Source organism: Neophocaena asiaeorientalis, unplaced genomic scaffold, assembly GCF_003031525.2.
Source record: "Neophocaena asiaeorientalis asiaeorientalis breed wild unplaced genomic scaffold, Neophocaena_asiaeorientalis_V1.1 scaffold78, whole genome shotgun sequence".
In the NCBI taxonomy this organism is placed as follows: Eukaryota; Metazoa; Chordata; class Mammalia; order Artiodactyla; family Phocoenidae; genus Neophocaena; species Neophocaena asiaeorientalis.
The window spans coordinates 6,668,244-6,686,633 of record NW_020175018.1 but is presented as its reverse complement, the minus strand read 5'-3'; the positions used below and the strand labels follow the sequence as shown (position 1 = coordinate 6,686,633).

Sequence of the window (18,390 nt, the reverse complement as noted above, 5' to 3'; positions counted from 1 at the left end):
GGATTAAAAAAAAACCTTGCAGGATAGGTATTAGCCCCATTTTCCAGATTGATTGAATCATTCACTCAACATATATATTTAAACACCTGCTGGGTGGCAGGCACAGTGCTAAGTATTGGGGATACAGCCGTGAACAATTCAGAACACAGTCTTTGCCCTCACCGAGCTTTCAGTCTACTGTAAAAGGGATAAAGTTAAAAAAATTATATACGGAAGTATAGAACTGCAAAATGTGGTAAGCGCCACAGAGGAAAAATACAGATTGCTAAGAATACAAGAAAGGGCTTGATGTAGATTAGAGGATTAAAGAAGGCCTCTTTTGGAAAGAACGAGGAAACTGAGGCTGACGGAGGACAGGTACATCTACCCAGTCACTCATCTTTTCAAGTTATTTTCAGGCAGGACTGAGAACAGTCCTGACAGTCTGCAGAGAAAGGGTAGCAACACTGAGTGAAGAGAGGAAGGTCGATTTCACTGGCCAAGCTCTGCCAGATTATCTAAGTGTTTGGTGATTGCTATTTGCTTTCAGAAAGGCAGCCAGGGTTATGCAGAGTGCTCGGATATAGTTGGCAGGAACCACGGGTCTGGCTCCAGTTGACCGACTTATGGTACATGACCTTCGGTGAGGCTTTCCTCTCTCTTGGGCTCAGTTTACTGATCTCAGGTGCATTTGAGCCCTAACGGTAATAAAGGCTCACCAGGTGAGAGACTGGAGACGGAGAGTCCCTGACCACTAGGCTCATAGGGATGAGCTTCTTCGTTTCAAACTAAGTGTGCAAATTACTGCTTGAGTCAGGATTCTGTAGGTAGGATTTTTCTAAAGCAAGGCAGCACCGGATTATCTGAGTTTCAACTCAAGGCGGAGGATTTTGGGATGCCCAGACCCTAAGGTTCGCAGTCATTATTCTAGAAAAGTACATACCTGGTTAGGTACTCTGCGGGTGCCAAGAGGTGCTGGATTTCCATCTCCCGCTTAAATTAACGGCCCAAGGCCGATTCAGCCCTCAACAAAGATGGCACCTGCCTTCGCCTCGGCCCGAGTGCCCTCACTAAAAATGGCATCCTGCCTCTCTTTCCTTAAGTCTTGCTGGTGCAAGTGCAGAACCCCCGCCCTCCCTGCCATTAGTTAAGATGGCGCCCGCCCGCGCTGCCCGGCCCGGCCTCGGCTTCACAGCGCGCGCCTCGGTGACCCCGCCTCGTTTCCGTAGGAAGAAGCGCCGGGAAAGATGGCAGCGGCTGCGGTTTGAATTCCATGAGCCCTGGGTTGGAGGGGGCGGGGACCTCGGGAGCCGGGCCGGTCGCGACCCGGGGCGGGAGGGGGGGAGGGAAACCAGTGGCGACGCCGCCAGATACCAACGCCGCCACCTCCTCTGTGTCCATGATGGACTCGGTGTTGGAAGAGGACGTCACCCTCCCCGGGATACGCAGCGGCTGCAGGTGCGGCCTGGCCTTCGGGGGTTCGCGGTAACCAGGCCGGGGTTCCCGCTGATGGGGGTTTGCTGCATCCGAGACTTGGGGTTTGCTCTTTGGGTGTTTGAGGGTTCTGAACGTGGGCAGTATGTGGGATGGGTTTCTTGCGGGGGGGGGAAATCTCTTTGGGGACCCGCCCACTGATACTGAGTGTAGGTGGTTGGGCGGTCCCGACCTGCCCCACGCCCGCCTCTCGCATTTCGGGACATACTTTGAAGAGGAGGTGAGGGACAGGTAAAGGGTTCTCTGAAAGGGTGGGAGATGGGGACCTCTTGGAGTGTGCAATTAGTGGGGGCTAGTTGAGGGGCGGGGACCTTGAGGGTACTTGATGGTTCATGCTGGTTTGGGGATTTGCTTTCATTATGGGGAGTGCACTTGGTCTGTCCAGGCTTTGCTTATGGGGTCACATAGTGGCCACCAAAACTCGGGCTATGGAGTGCAGCGGTTAGGAACCTTGGCTGGAGTTGAACAGAACTGGATTCAAATCCAGCCCTTTAAACTAACTAGCTGTAACCTTGATAAAATGGTTTAATCTACTTTCCCATCTGTAAAAGGAGGCTGGCAGTAATATCCACCCAACAGAGTTGGGGTGAGGATCAAAAGAGAAGATGCCCACCCAGCAATTTGCTTGGCAGGAGTAGTGCCTGCCATATAATCAGTGCTTAAAAAATGATTCGGAGGACTTTCCTGGCGGCCCAGTGGTTAAGACTCGACGACACCAATGCAGGGGGTGCGGGTTTGGTCCTTGGTGGGAGAGCTAAGATTCCACATGCCACGGGGCGAGGCCAAAAGATGAAAAAAGAGATTCGGTGTTGTCATTATCATCATCACCAGTAATACAAATTGGGGAATAATGTCTGAGAGTGGCCTCCCCATGCACCTGTCCCAAGAGGCAGTTGGAGTCCACATTGCTGGCGCGGCAGGGGTCTCTCCTGGTAGGAAGGCCTGACAAAGCCCTGCACTGCTGCAGGGTTGGGGCCCTTTGGTTGTCCTGGGCTCCTGGTTGGGGAGAGGGTAGAAGGTCTCAGAGGTGATCCCTAACTGAGAATCTGCAGTGTTTATCCAGCTCTGCTAGGGACAGGCTGCTTCTTTTAGTCAACAGATCCTAACTGAAACGGTGACATGTTATTTGTTGTGCAAATCTGGACGGTTTTAAGAGTAAAATGGGCACAGTTAATTTATGGCTGAGCAGCAGGCGTAAACAGGTCCTGTCTTGGGCAGACCTTGGACAAATGGTTACTCTGTTTATTGAGGACCTACTCGTCATCAGGCACAGAACAAGGCCCTTTGCAGCTCCTGCATCATGTCCCTTTCTCTTCATCTTTCTGCCACTGTCCCAGTATATTGCAGTATGACCTCTCATCTGGATTGTCGTGGTTTCCTTCACACCTCTGATAGACTTTTTTTTTTTTTTTTTTTCGGTACGCGGGCCTCTCACTGCTGTGGCCCCTCCCGTTGCGGAGCACAGGCTCTGGACGCGCAGGCTCAGCGGCCATGGCTCACGGTCCTAGCAGCTCCGCGGCATGTGGGATCTTCTTGGACCGGGGCACGAACCCGTGTCCCCTGCGTCGGCAGGCGGACTCTCAGCCACTGCGCCACCAGGGAAGCCCTCTGATAGCCTTTTATACTACAGCTTCAAAGCTCTTTTTAAAATATAAATCTGATTGTCACAGTCTGCTGCTTTACGTGTTTAATGCTTTTCATTGCCGTTAAGGTAAAGTCCATTATTCTCTCAGACAGCTTTTCACATCTCAGCACCAGTTGGCCAAGCACTTGGGTTTTGGGACCTAGACCTAACTGGGTTTCAATCCCAATTCTTCCACTTAACAGTCCTGTGACCTTGGGCAAGTCACCCTCTGTGAGCCTCAGTTTTTATTATCTGTAACATGGGTGAGTCTAACAGGGTTTAGCCTAATGTCTGACCCAGAGTAGCAGCTCAACAGAGCATCAGACATTCTCCTTTCCCTCCTCTCCCTGCCTTTGCTGGTGATCCTGCTGCTGCATACATTCCTGGTAACTAATCTCTTACTCACCTGCTTCATACCCGCCCTGGCTCCTCTCTGCCCTCAAGATGAAGTTCTTTAATATGGCTTCTGAGCTCTTTATACTCTGGCGCATCTACCTCACTAACCTCCTGTCCTCCCTCTTCCTTCCCTGTCTCCTCCCCAAGCCCATCACTCTTGCTGGCTGCCAAACTGTTATGAATGATCTGCCTTGTTCTTTCTTACAGCTGGGCCTGTGTACTCGCTGTCCCTGCGGCCTGGATTGCCCCCCCGCTCCCTTGCCTTATTATTTTTCAGGTCTCAGTTTAGATGGTACTGCCAGGAAGTCTTCACTGATATCCCCCTATCCCCACCTGGGCCCTCTGTTCTCCTCTAGTCCCTCCATCACTGACCTGTTCACAGCCCTCATTGACTTCACTGAATTTTTTTGTTTTTTTTGGCCCCACTACGCCGCATGCAGGATCTTAGTTCCCCGACCAGGGATTGAACCCACACCTCCTGCACTGGAAGCTCAGAGTCTTAACCCCTGGGCTGCCAGGGAAGTCCCGCGACTTCACTGAATTTTATTAACTAGTGTGGTCCAGTCAGCATATAATTTGAGCCACGTATATAATTTAAAACTTTCTAATAACCGCATTAAAAAAGCAAAAAGAGACTGGTGAAATTAATGTTAATAATGTTTTATTTAACCCAGTATTTCCATATATTATCATTTTAACTTGTGAAAAAAATTATTAATGAGATATTTTATCTTCTTTTTGATTTTACTAAGTCTTTGAAGTCCAGTATGTGTTTTACACTTACAGCCCTTCTCAACTTGAATGAGCCACATTTCAGGTGCTCAGTAGGTCCAGGTGGCTGGTGGCTCCTGTACTGGCCACTGCAGGTATGACTGTTAACTTGTCTGTCTCCCAGATTAGACTCTGACCTACGTGAGAGCAGGGGCTGCATGTTGATCATCTTTGTAACCCGACTTCCTAATGTGGTATCTGGCTCATAGTAAGGGCTCAGTAACCATTTGGTAAATCACTGAATAAACAATGATCTGGTGGGGTGACAGTTTTATCCCCCTTTTACAGGTGAGGACACTGGGGTTCAGAGAGGTGAAATGAACGGTCTGGGGTCCCACAAAAAGTACATGATCAAGCCAGGATTTAAATCCAGGCCTACAGACTCCAGATCCTGGCTATCAGTACCATGTCTTGCCTTCCAGCCAGTTCTCTGAACAAATTCTGAGAGGATTCTGGGAGGATTTTTGGAGCTGCTGGTGCTTGAACTGGCCCTCAAAGAGTGGCAGAAACGTCCTGAGAGAGTCAGCTTGTCTGTCAGGTGGTCACAGTGGATGAGAAAAATCCCTGCAGTAAAATCTCTTTTTATGCTAACGTGAGTACTCTTCTGCTTGCTAACATCCAAGCCCCAGTTTTAGAGACTAGACCAGAGTCCAGTTTGTCCTTGGACTTCTGTTGAATTAGGTCAGTGTGTGTTATTCTCTCCAAACCTGATCACCTGTGGGTGCCCCAAGAGCTCCGGCCCCTGGAGCCTCACCTGAGCTAAGGGCCTTCATTAGGGCCTGCCTGATGGTGTCGAAGGAACCTGCACTTTGTACGCAGGATGTCTGCGTCTGCATCCTGCCTCAGCCAGTCACTAGCTGTGCTGCTTGAGTAATTGGCTTCACCCTCCTAATCCTCAGTTTCTCTTCAGTGATAATATCTGTTTCGTTGGGTGACTTTGTGGATGAAGCAAGATTGTATGTATTAAGTACCTAGCACCGACCGGGGAGTACATTAAATGTTGGCTGTTTTTGTTTCACCGTTACCATGTTGTACTGTTTCCTGGACAAAGTCCTCTGTGCCCACACCCCTGGGTTCACCCGTTTGTTTTCATGCCCAGGATTCTGCCTCTCCCTGTGAGCTTCCTAAGGCCTGGCCCAGGCTTGTACATCTATGGGTTCCTCAAGTACATGGCCATTAAGTGCTTGCTGCCCAGTTAGGGGCAGACCACAAAGACATGTTTCTTATAGCTTTGTACACAGTTTGTACTTTCTCAGGCAAAGAGTGCCTTTATGGATTTTGTAGAAGGAGGTTGAGAAAGAGGATGGTGGAATGAAATTTCTGGTGAAGGCTTGAAAGCTTAATCCAAGGCCGACCTTGGACCAGAGGTACCCCTAGGCTGTGAGGTTTGAGGAGGTGTTCTCCGTCGCCAGTGTTAGCTCAGTGAGCGCAGGCAGCACGTCTGGCTTCTTCCCCACTGTATCTGCCCTAGAACTGTGTCTGGCACATGGTAGAGGCTCAACAAATATTTGTCGAATGAATCAATTTTGTTCAGTCTCCGTTTGAAAAGATAAATACCATGAATATAGGCTCCATATTTAGTAGTAAAATGCTGCTTTGTAATCACTGTGTGGAAAAGTGCACAACAGAGTGTCAACTGATACAGTCTTCGTGGAACACAGTTTGGCGTTAAAAATGTGCCTTGTGTGTTTTTTTTTTTAACAGCTTTTTTAACAGATATAAATCTAATTTATATGCCGTAAAGTTCACCCATTTGCAATATACTATTCAATGTTTTTTTTTTTAGTATATTTACAGAGTTGTGCAGTCATCACCATAATCTTAATTTTAGAACATTTTCATCATCCAAAAAAGAAACCCTGTGCCCATTAACATTCGCTCCATGTCTTAGCTTGGGCTGCTGTAACAAAAAAACTATAGACTGGGTGACTTATAGACAACAGAAGTTTATTTCTCACAGTTCTAGAGACTGGAAGTCCAGGATCAGGGTGCCAGCATGGTCAGGTTCTAGTGAGGACCCTCTTCCGGGTTGCAGACTACCTATTGATACTTCTCATTGTATCCTCACATGGTGGAGAGCAGAGAGAGGAAGCAAGAGCTCTGGTAACCCTTAGGGGCACTAATCCCATTCCCAAGGGTTCCACCCTCATTACCTCATCTAGACTTAACTACCTCCCAAAGGCCCACCTCCTAATACCATCACTTGGAGGTGGGTGGGTAGGGTTTCATCATATGAATTCTGGGGGGCCACAAACATTTAGTCCATAACATTCCACATTTCTCCTCCTTCCCCTCCCCCCAGCCCTAGGCAAGCACTATCTACTTTTTGTCTATAGATTTGCCTATTCCAGACATTTCATATAAATGGGATTTTACTGTATGTGGTCTTTAGTGAGGTTCATCCATGTTGTAGCATGTATTAGTATTTCATTCCTTTCTGTGCCTGAATAGTATTCCATTATATACATGTATTGATGCCATATTTTGTTCATTCATTGGTTGATGACATTTGGGTTGTTTCTGCTTTTTTGGCTGTTATGAATAATGTTGCTATAAACACTTATTTGGGTACAAGTTTTTGTGTGGACATAAATTTTTGTTTCTCTGGCAGTAGGGTTGCTGGGTCATATGGTAACTCTGTGTGTTTAACAGTCTGAGGAACTGCTCAACTCTCTTCCAAGGTGGCTGCACCATCTCACACGCTCACCAGCAGTATATGAGTGTTCTTATTTCTCCATTGCCATGTCAACTCTTGTTATTGTTTGTCTTTGCTTATAGCTATCCTTGGGGATGTGACAGGGTATCTCATTGTGGTATTGATTTGCATTTCCCTAATGACTAATGATGTTGAACGTTTTTTCATGTGCTTATTAGCCTTTTGTATATTTTCAAATCCTTTGCCCATTAAAAAAATGTGAATGTGTTTAGATCCAGCAATTCCACTTCTTGCTATCTATCTGACTAGAGAAATCCTCACACATGTGCACAATGAGACCTGTATAAGGAGATCCAGCATTGTTTGTAAAAGGAACAGTTTAGAAACATTGAATTACCATCAGGAGACCTGGTAAATACACATCTTTTCTCAAGTGTCTTTCAGACTGTGACCCATTGGCAACTCATGAAACTGAATGTAGTAGGTTGCAACCAGAATTAAAAAAAAAAAAAGAGTAGAACAGAATAGAAAGAATTTCAAGAATGAAGGGTAAATATTTCCTTCTATGGGTTGGGGTCAATAAAATTTGCAGACACTGCTGTACATTGCTTTGTAGGAGTTAAAAACACTGAGGTAGATCTGTACTGTCATGAAAACATCTTTAGGACACGTTAGTGAAGAAAAGATGCTGCATACACAATTACATACATAGGGAAAGGTTTGGAATGTCTTGCTGACAAGAGTGGTTACCTCTTAGGAGGAGACCAAGATGGGAGTGAGTAGTCAAGGAGAACTTGAAACTTGTCTATTTTGTATTTATATATTTTTTTCTCTCATTAAGAATACATGACACAGAATGAAAAACAAGTTGTTGAAAGACAGACAAGACTGTACTTGGTATAGTTGTTTTCTGAATGTGATGTCCAGTCCGTCCACGGCTCTCATAACACTTTGTCCGTGAAACGTTCCATCCTTGTTGAACCTTGCGTGGATGGACAGTTGTTGGCTGCCATGTACAGGCTCAGGAGATCGCCCCTTTTGGGTGGCGGTGGAGCGAGCTAGGAGGATGAAGTGGTTGGTGAAGCGCAGGTGAGCATTCGTTCATTTACCCGACACACAGTGGACAGGAAGCAGCCACATGGCCGTGCGCTGCGCAGACTCTGGAAGGCCCTGCCTCGATTCATGGGGACCTCGCCACAGCCCCTTGAGGAAGGTGCTGGCGGGGGCCAGGGTGGTGTAGAGGCTAAGAGCACGGGCTTTGAAGTCAGGCCAGCTTGGTCTTTCAGCTTATTAACTTTCCTGGGCCTCCCATTTCCTCATTAAAAAAAAATGGCAACATCGAAAAACTGCCACCTACCACTGAAGGGCTGTGGTGAGTAGTAGGCGGGAGGCTGCTTGTCGCTGAGCGTGGGGTCTGTTCAGCGCGGTGCCCCTGCAGGGTAGTGGTTACGCTTGTGCTGTGTTTTGCACGCGAGGAAACTGGCCCTGACTGTGCCGCATTGAGTAGGAGCTTTGGGCAGCCCGGACGCTGGTTAGCGAGTGTCAAGGACCCAGAGACACCTGGATTTTGGTCTCAGCTTTACTACCAACTGCTTGTGATTTCCCCCCCCCGCCCCCCCCAACGGTGCACCGGCCTCTCACTGTTGTGGCCTCTCCCGTAGCGGAGCACAGGCTCCGGACGCGCAGGCTCAGCGGCCATGGCTCACGGGCCCAGCTGCTCCGTGGCATGTGGGATCTTCCCGGACCGGGGCACGAACCCGTGTCCCCTGCATCGGCAGGCGGACTCTCAACCACTGTGCCACCAGGAAAGCCCCCGCTTGTGATTTTGAGCAAGTATGTTCCTTCCCTTTCTGGGCCTTAGTCTCCCCCATCCATACCATGACAAAATCATGTCCAAACCCTTTTCCTTTGCTTGCCTAGTTTTGACTACAGGTGGGGCCCCATGAAGCCCCAACTTTAGTTCTCAGGCCTAGAGTGAATGATCAGAATGGGATACAAAAAGGTGAATTCTTAAAGGTGGAGGTGTGGCTGGAACAGACTGAGACTGCGCATGACTGAGGTTCACGGCATTTAAAAAGTGGGCAGGTAAAGTCCAAATGGAAATTTGGCAGGAACCAGGCCGGAATTGCTGCATTAAATAGTGGTTTCTTCTGAGTTGTGGTGTCAAATGTCATTTTTCAGACTTCGCTGGTTGCCTGTTGGAAATTTGCCTAAGACCAAATTCTTTGGCTTTGCCTGCCACGTGGCCTACAATGGTGATTGATCTTGGCTTGAGTAACTGATGGGCCATTTCCTCCAATAGTAGTAAATTAATGGCCGTGGTGGAGAGAACCCCAAACTTGGGAATGTAGAGACCAGACTGTAGGCTAAGCTTGACCAGTAACCTGGTTTGTGATCTTGGGCCACTGGGCCACCATCTGCAAAGGGTGGTGATCGAACTTGATTTTAATTTTTACAATTCAGTTTAGAAAATGGAGTTTGTCCTTCTCGTGATACTTATTGGAGGAAATTGAGAATTGTAAAATTAAAAAGGAGGAAAATATCTCTCATTTCCCTGCAAATTGTGATTTTTAATATTTCAGTTGTCTTGTTATATATATTTAAAGCCCACCTAGTTTCCAAAGATTTGAGGTGTCTTTAGTGTACATGTACTTTGTTTTTCAATAATTGAAGGCATATTCTACTTAGGTTGTTTTTTTTTTTTTTTCCAGTTATCCTCATAGCAGACACTTTTAATGTAATCATTTTCTTGATGTTGGAATTTTACGACATCCAGTTTTTGGCTTGGTTCTGATCTTGAAGGTTCATTCCAACTCCAGAGTTTGGTTATCAGGCAAAATTGTCCTAGGAGCAGAACGGATCTGAATTTAGAGGCATGGAAAGAGCAAATTGCCAAGAAGTCAAGCTGCACGTCCATCAACTCTTAGTTTACAGCTTGGGACAGGGAAGCATTATTGGGGGTTAGACATAAAGGGCTCGGATTCTGGCCTTGGTTCTCTACTTAACTGCCATGAGACTGAGTAGGCTGCTGAAATTATCTGGGCTTTAGCACCTTCCTTTGAGAAATGCATAGACCCTCAGGGAATTGGGCAATTCTCATGATGGTAAATCTTTTGTAAGTTATAGAGCATTGTATGTTTCAAGGTGACCGGGTGTTTTGCTCCCATTTATGGAATACTTACAATACGCCAGGTACTTGCCGGACACTTGTGGTCTCATTTAATTGCCAGTTGCTCTATCAAGTAGCTGCTGTTCTCCTTTTACAGACGAAGGAAGCGAGGCTGGGAGAGGTATGTGGCAGAGCTTAGAACAGAATCCAGGGAGGTGCGTTTTGTGTTGAACCACACCTCCTATTATGGTTTAGTTTTCTGTCAGTGCCTCCAGATCCTCACTGAACCTGTTTTTATAATTCAACCAGTAAAACTTCTTGAATCAGTGAGTTTTGCATTTTTGTTTGATATTCTTTTTTTTTTTTTTTTTTGCGGTACGCGGGCCTCTCACTGTTGTGGCCTCTCCCGTTGCGGAGCACAGGCTCCGGACACGCAGGCCCAGCGGCCATGGCTCACGGGCCCAGCCGCTCTGCAGCATGTGGGATCTTCCCGGACCGGGGCACGAACCCGTGTCCCCTGCATCGGCAGGTGGACTCTCAACCACTGCGCCACCAGGGAAGCCCTGTTTGATATTCTTAAAGCATCCGAATTGGTGCCTGATTCTGGGAAGCTTAATTTTTGGTTGTGATAGGCATATTAATAATGATGGTAATAGTAATGACAAAAACAACGCTAGATGCCATTTAGCGAGCACTTACTGTGTGCTGAGCGTTTATATATTGATACATTAACTCATTTAATCTTTACAGGTAGAGGGTGGTATCCCCATGTAACGAATTAACAAAGTAAGACTCAGGAACATCAGTAGCTTATATTTGGCATGGTGCCTCTGCACCTAGCCCATCTGTGGCCCACAGAACCCTTGACGTGTGAATGAATGACTGACCTTACTCAGTTGTTAAGTGTTAGAGCCAGACCTCTGCCTCAAAGCCTGAGTTCTTAACCTCTGCACTGCATGCCTCACAGGTAGCTGGCTGGCTGTGACCTGATGACGGACAGTCCGTCTGATAGTCTCTGCTGTTCAAACACTGACTCTTCTTTTATCACACGTGTTCTCTCCTAGTGGCCTTGTTCCCAATTTACCAGATGACCTGGATGGCATCAGCCCCATTGCTGGTTTGGGAAATGGTGGTAAGTACACAAAGTAAGAACAAGGGAAGTAGACGCGAGGCCACGAGGGCCTTCAGGCCTTGAGCCTGGGCCTGAGCTTTGATGATTCCAGGGCCCAGAGCTAGCCCGGCATGGCTTGGTGCTCCCAGGAGGTACACAGTATTTTGTATACATATTGACCTGCTACTCAGTCCTTTCATAAACACTGGACTAGAGGAATTGATGTCCTTGGGGCCATATTTCATGAGTTTCATTTCTTGCTACCACACTTACAGGGGTTCAGCCAGTGTTTGCTGAACTGAATGGCCAGTGGAGGCTGGATGTTGAATCGGTGACTCGGTCGGGTTCGGAGGATCTGTTGGTCCCTGCTGCCGAGTGGCTGGAGGCCCCTGAGGGCTGCTGTCCAAACTTCAGTGTGCAGAGGCCTTCCTGGCAGGCTGCTGGATTCCAGCTGCCCGCTGAGGCCCAGCATTCCTACACGGCCCTGCCCTTTGGAGACAAATAGTTGGTTAGACCACAGGAGACAGCGCTGAGGAAATAGGCAGTCTGCTGTGTTGAAGCTGGACCATGAGGAGACTTTCTGTTTTGCAGTTTGGGTTTTGCTAAGCGTTCTTCATAATTTTTGTTTCCGAAAAAAATGGATGCTATCCTAAGTATCTGTGGGAAGTGCTAATAATTTGCCACGTTGAAATATCTTAGAGATAATTTTGACTTGTTCCCCCCCACCCCCCAAAATGGTGAGATTATGTGCAAAAGGAAGAAGGTTTTAGAGCAGACAATGATGTAAGTTTCACAAGGTTTATTGCTGGAGACTCTTTTAACTTACAGGCCACCCTCAGGTTTTCCTTTAGAACCTATTAACTTTTACTTCAAACGTACAATCCCGCAGTTCTGGTTTCTCTTTTTCCTGCCCAGGCAGTTAGGAGCAGAAAATTCATAGGCCTCCTCCTTAATTCAGCCCGTGTTATACATCTGCTTCACGCCAGGTTCCGGGCTCAGTGCTGGGATTCGGATCATGGTTCTGATCAAGCCTAGAGGGCAGACAGCTAGAGAACGATCAGGATAGATCACACAGTCAGTGTAACGAGTGAAGAAGTGAAAGGAGCTGGGAGAGGGGATGAGAAGGAGATTTACCCTCAGATGAAGGAGGGGGGGTGGGCCGGAGTTTCCCAAGAAGCTGAACTGGAGCCAAGACTTGAAGAATGAGTGGGACCTAGGTGGGGACACAGACACAGGTGACAGAGCACAGCCCGTCTGAGAAACAGGAAGGCAACCTGCGTGCCCCCGGTCTGGCGCACCGGGCTCTGCACAGTCCCCCACTGCCCCGCTCCTGAGCCGCTTGTCGGCTGAATGCTGAGCGCCACGCCCGCTCCCTCCTCTGGGCCTTTGTCCTCATCTGCCTGCTGCCTGCCTGAGTCTTTATGACTCAGCTCAAGCCCACCGCCTCCTGGGCTCTCCCTAGGCTGCCTTAGGTGTGCTTTCTCCTCTCTGAACCGTATGTATTTCACTGCATTTCGTTTCATCTGTTCCCGTTGGCTACTTAACAAGTACCCAGAATCAGACCCCTTCTCACCCTCCCTCCCTGGTCTAAGCCATCAGGACCTCTGGCCTGGATTCTCCCAGTGTTCTCCTAACTGGTCTCCTTGTTTCTCTCAAAGCGCCTTTTAATCTGTTCTCAGCGAGGCAGGCAGAGGGAGCCTGTGGAAACCCAAGTCCCATAACGCTACCCCTGAGCTCAGCATCCTCGGCGTCCTGAGAGGAGCCAGTGAGGCCGTACACAGCCCGTCCGCCAGCACCTGGCTCACCACATATGCCCCTTTACTGCTCTCGCGTCCATCGGCCTCGTGGCTGGTCCTCAGATCCCCTGGGCATCTCCCACCCCAGGCCTTTCCCCTGTGCCTTCTCCAAGTTTGCCCAGAGGTCACCTCCGCAGTGAGCCGTTCCTGAACTTAACCACCTTATTCGAAACTGCAAGTCCTCCCCCCACCCTTGCTGTTGGTATTTCCTATCCTTGCCCACTGTATTTTTCTCCGTAGCATTTATCACCTTTGAACATACTCTGTAACTACCTATTGTTTTGTTTATTGTTTGTCTCCTCTTTCTAGACTGTCAGCTCCTTCTGTTTGTTTTGTTTCTAGAATGGTGCCAAGCAGAGAGTAGGCCCTCAGTGCATTCATTCACTCAGCACACATTTCCTCAACACCTGAAAAGCGCCACGCACTTGTGCGGCGTGGAGCAGTTTGCTTACATCTCCGTCTTGCCCACGGGATCGGGATCCTCTTGGGTGCAGGATCAACGTCTCTCTCACCGTTGCTTCCCCAGCACCTCGCGTGGTGCTTGGCGCAGAGGAGGGGTGTAATACATGTTTGTTGAATTAAAGAAGCTGTGGAAAGATCTGGGTACTGGCAAAGTCTTGAATCACTCTGAAGCAGGATTTGCCAGTTTCTGACCCACTGCCTGCTTTTGAAAGTAAACTTTTACTGGATCACAGCTTCTTTGTTTTTGAATTGTCTGTGCCTGTTTTTGTGTTGAGTGGTTGTGACAGATTTGAGGCTTTGTGTATGGCCTGCAAAGCCTAAAGTATTTATTGTCTGGCATTTTTTTTTTTTTTTTTTTTTTTGCGGTATGTGGGCCTCTCACTGTTGTGGCCTCTCCCGTTGCAGAGCACAGGCTCCAGACGCGCAGGCTCAGCATCCATTGCTCCTGGGCCCAGCCGCTCCGCGGCATGTGGGATCTTCCTGGACCGGGGCACGAACCCGCGTCCCCTGCATCGGCAGGCGGACTCTCAACCACTGCGCCACCAGGGAAGCCCTATTGTCTGGCATTTTAAGAAAAAGTTTGCCAACCCCTGCTAAGTCAGTCAGATATGGTTTGTTTTAATCGCTGACATGTGAAGATGATATCCTGTTCAGCAAAATAATTTTATGACAAGCAGTAAGGAAGTACACAGCGGGGCAGCTCTCCTTTGTTTGCCCCATGCATTCTTTGGATTCATCTTCTGACATTTACATTGTTACATTGGGGCTAGTTCAAGTAGTTCGTAAATATTTGAAATACAATGGCTTAGAGCTTTCTGTAGACTCAAATCACAAGACAGAATGTATCGTGGAAGCTAGTCATTTTTATTTTTCTTCCCTAATGGGGATGCTGGGCAGTCTGCATACCGTGACGTTTTCCTGTGTCTGTTTTACCTTCTTATAGTGCTCCCACATGTGTCGGAAGAAACGGTGTCTCCCACCAGAGCCCGGAACATGAAGGACTTTGAAAACGTAAGTGGAGATACCAAATTACCATCCCTCACAAATCACGTCTGCAGCCACTGTCCAGCCAGACCCAGGAGGGAGCTGTATTTCTTAAGAAGCATCCAGACTGGATAAGGGCAGGGTTGGGAGGAATGCCAGAGCTCGTGGCTGCTCTCTGGGTGACCTTCACATTCCCACACAGGCGGCCCTTTGTACACAGGCCGGTTACGGGTTCCAACAGGATCAGTGGTTTCCAGCCTTGGGGAGTTTGGTGTATTTCTGGTGTCCCAAATAAGAGGATGTCACCATGTAGCACAGCTGAGAGGCACTAACATGTATTAAGGGCTTTCCTGTGATGTAAGCCGTGTTATTTATGGTCCCCATTGAATCCTCGCTGTGACGGAGGTATTTTGTATTATCCGCATTTTACAGGTAAAGAATCCTAAGACTAGGGGAGGCTCGCTTACGGTCACATCATACTTGAGTGACAGAGCTGGGGTTTGAATCCACGTTTTTAATGACTCCAAAGCCGTTATTCTTTTTGCTGCGCTGTGTGGCCTCCTTGCATTTTGTAGGCTGCATCTTTGTTGCTGTCGAATGAAACATGAGCGGCCTGTTCCCACTGCTGTGTGGTGATTGTCTAAGAATGGATTGCTCAGTGATGGATTTGGCTTCAGCGCTTACTGTCCTCCAGCATTGTGTGTTTCATTTGTTAGTGGACGGGGTTTGTTGTCAGGTAACAAGAAAAGAAGGTTATTTTCCCAATTCCAGTTCTCCTTAACAAGTTACCTGCTCAACGCTCTCATTTGTCATGGGAAGATCTAGACTCTTCTTCATTTGTAATCAAATGAAATCCATACTATGCAGGACACGGGAGATATTTATCAGAGAGAAGATGGAGGACACAGAGGGAAGGACATACCACCATCATGTTTCTCTCTCTCCAGTTGTCTTTCCTGAAAAGAGTGGTACTGTCTCTGGATTTAATTTAGAATACTCATTACTGCTATCAGTTATTTGCAAACCACCAGTGACCAATTGAAGAAATGACTTGTCAGATCTCTAATGGAAATAAGTAATTTCTGAGCTTTGAGTTGTTACAATTTCAACTCTACAACCCGATCTATGCTGTGGGGCCTGGGGCCTGAAACAGATGAGATTTGATTATTCCACATCGTGTATAATTAAAATGTGCTCTACTATTAAATGGTTGTTCCTGTTTTATCATAAGAGTAATAATAGCTACTGTTTATCGAGCTCTTGCTCTGAGCTGGGAACTTGAAGCGTTAAGCTCTTCATATATATTACTTTAATCTTGAAGCAGCTCTGCAAGATACAGAGTTATTTAAGTTTTGAAGGGCACAGTTTTGATTTTTATTTCTAGATGGAAAAATTTAACAGAATCTCAGAATTTTGGCTTCACGTTTTGTTGTCTGCCTTTTGAACTGGGAGAAATCTCTGAATTGAATCCACCCCTCTTTATTATATGTAGGAGAAACAGAGGCTGAGGGATGCAACATGGCAAAGCTGTTTTCAGAGGCAGTCTGTGCTGCCTGAGGACCACGGCCTCTGGAGCCAGACTGCCTGCTCATCCGCTTCTGCTGGGTGACCTTGGGCCAGTCACTTAACCTCTCTGTACTTTCTTTGTCTTTCAAATGGACATGTTACAAGTTCCTACTTCATAGGGCTGTTGTGTGGATTCATGAGTAAATATATGTGACGCACATATGCCTAGCACAGAGTTCATTTTGTGTGTTACCTATTTCTCCTCTTACTGTTCTATTTATTGTTGTTATTTTTGTCTACTCTGCCATGTGATTCACGTTTCCCTTGCTCAGATGTGTTCTTGATGACCCAAATACTGATTTTCTTAAAGGTGAGGGAGAGCCTTCTCTGCCAGTACGTTTTAGGATTTATGTTTTTTCTTCATGACTGTGGTCCTTTGGCTGCTGTTAGGTTTTTTATGGCATTGATATTTTTTATTGTAGCATTTTCAAGAGCAAATTCTGCAGTTGAAATTGAAATGACCACACTGTTCTCAGTGTCTCGCTTTCAGGTCTTTATAAAACACTGAAAATTTTCCTCTGGCCTGAGCTACTAAATGCATGATCTCTGTGTTGGGATGCTTATAGGAAATGCTCTTGGCATCTGATGCTAATTTTAAAGTCCGCGTGCATATTAAAGAGGGGACTAGAATACTTTTGATTTAAAGGGGAAACTCGTGGTTTCTTTTATTCTAGTCTTAGATGACAGATATCTGAACATCAGAGTCTACTAGCAAGGGTCTAGCAAAATACGGGCCTCCTGGTTTTGCTTAGAGTTCATCCATTCATCAGTGAATATTTTCAAATATATGTCCTGTGCCAGGCTGTGCCAGGGGCTAGGGAATTGGCAGTAAATTAAGACCCTGTAAGTCTCCCTGTCAAGAGGCTCGCAGTCTAGTTAGGGAGATGGATAGGAAAATAGTGCAGTGCTAGGGGTTAAGTACGGGGTGCTCTGGGGCACAGAGCAGGGGCCCCGAACCTGGCCTAGGGGACTTAGGGCAGCCTCCCTGGAGGAAGGTCATCAGGAAAAGTGGGGATTAGGGTTAGCCAAGGTGAGAGGACTGGGAGAGCACCCCAGGCACAAGGACTCACATGTGACGATGTAGAGAGAGGCATGACGGCGTGTGAGGAGGTTGGGAATCTAAGTTCCCTTTGGCTGGAAGGAGGCGGTAGGATGGAGGGCCTGAGAGAAGTGAGGCCACTGAAGCAGGCAGGAGTCAGATTCTGCAGGCTTCCGTATGCTACACTGCTTCTTTTTAGTTTTTTCCTGAAGATGAAGGGGAGCCAGTGGTGGGTTTTAATCTGGGGAGGGAAGTGACCGGAACCCTGCTTCAGAAGATCGGCCATGGGGTAGGGATGATGCCTGAGCTAAGGGGAGGGGTCCGGAGGTGTTGGGAAGAAAGTCTGCCAGCATTGTCGGCTCACCCAGGCCCTACATCTGACACACGGGGACTCAAGCCCAGAGAGGCAGAGGGACTCCTTTGGGTTCTGACCTTAGGCCTCTGGCACAGGAGGTCTTTCTGTTACACTCTGAGTCCTCTTCTGACATGTAAAAGCCACACGCCTTCTTGTGGGCCTTTAAACTGGTGATCCATTGTCTAGTGCCCACATCAGCTGAGGTATAGTCACCTGCACGGCAGGCCTCATAGCAGGAGGCTGGCAGATTAGTTATCAGATTAGTTATCAGTTTGGTCTTCAGTGGGAGCCTTTCTAGCTCCCCACTGTAGTGGGGAGCTCCCCGGACCAGGCGAGGCTTGGCTGAGATGTGTTTTGTAAAGGACTGTGCTTACCTGGTGTGTCTGTTTCAGAGACTGCAGTTTCTCTCTGTCTCTCTCTCCCTTTGTTTCTTTCAAAATGTTTTGAGCAAGTGGGGAGACCCAGATTCTGGTTCATCGTGTCCAGTCTGGGTAGCTATCTTTTTTTTTTTTTTTGCGGTATGCGGTCCTCTCACTGCTGTGGTCTCTCCCGTTGGGGAGCACAGGCTCCGGACGCGCAGGCTCAGCGGCCATGGCTCACGGGCCCAGTCGCTCCGCGGCATGTGGGATCCTCCTGGACCGGGGCACGAACCCGTATCCCCTGCATTGGCTGGCAGACTCTCAACCACTGCGCCACCAGGGAAGCCCCGGGTAGCTATCTTTATCCGTATGTAGAAGCGCTTAATTCTGGCTTTTACTGTGACAGAGAGTGACACGTGTAGCTTTCCACCTCTGTTGATACAAGTGGCTAGTATTGTTTAATGACTGTCTTAAGTTCATAAAGACTTGTTTTCAAAGGGATGGATTGAACCATAATTTACGTAATCTCTTCCTGTGCCATGTTCAGATTGTTTCTAATTCTTCACTATTATAAACAAAGCTGTGGTGAATATCCTGGTGCATGTGTCTTTGTACAGTTATGTGGTTATTTCCTTAGGATAGACTCTGCTGCTCTTGTTTCAAATCCACCTGCCCTGAGGTGCTGGTGT

At 47.6% G+C, this 18,390-nt stretch overlaps 1 protein-coding gene across 9 annotated transcripts in view; it reads left to right on the top strand.

Moving 5' to 3' along the window:
* The first annotated feature begins 1,322 nt into the window (after positions 1-1,322).
* CDK5RAP2 (CDK5 regulatory subunit associated protein 2) overlaps positions 1,323-18,390 on the top strand; it is a 181,755-nt gene continuing 164,687 nt past the window's right edge. For all 9 annotated transcript variants that reach the window (XM_024762304.1, XM_024762298.1, XM_024762306.1 and 6 more), the window contains exons 1-3: positions 1,323-1,437; positions 11,094-11,161; positions 14,342-14,409. In XM_024762304.1, coding sequence (XP_024618072.1) covers positions 1,379-1,437; positions 11,094-11,161; positions 14,342-14,409 — 195 coding nt within the window. In that variant the 5' untranslated portion in view covers positions 1,323-1,378. The remainder of the gene's footprint in view (positions 1,438-11,093; positions 11,162-14,341; positions 14,410-18,390) is intronic.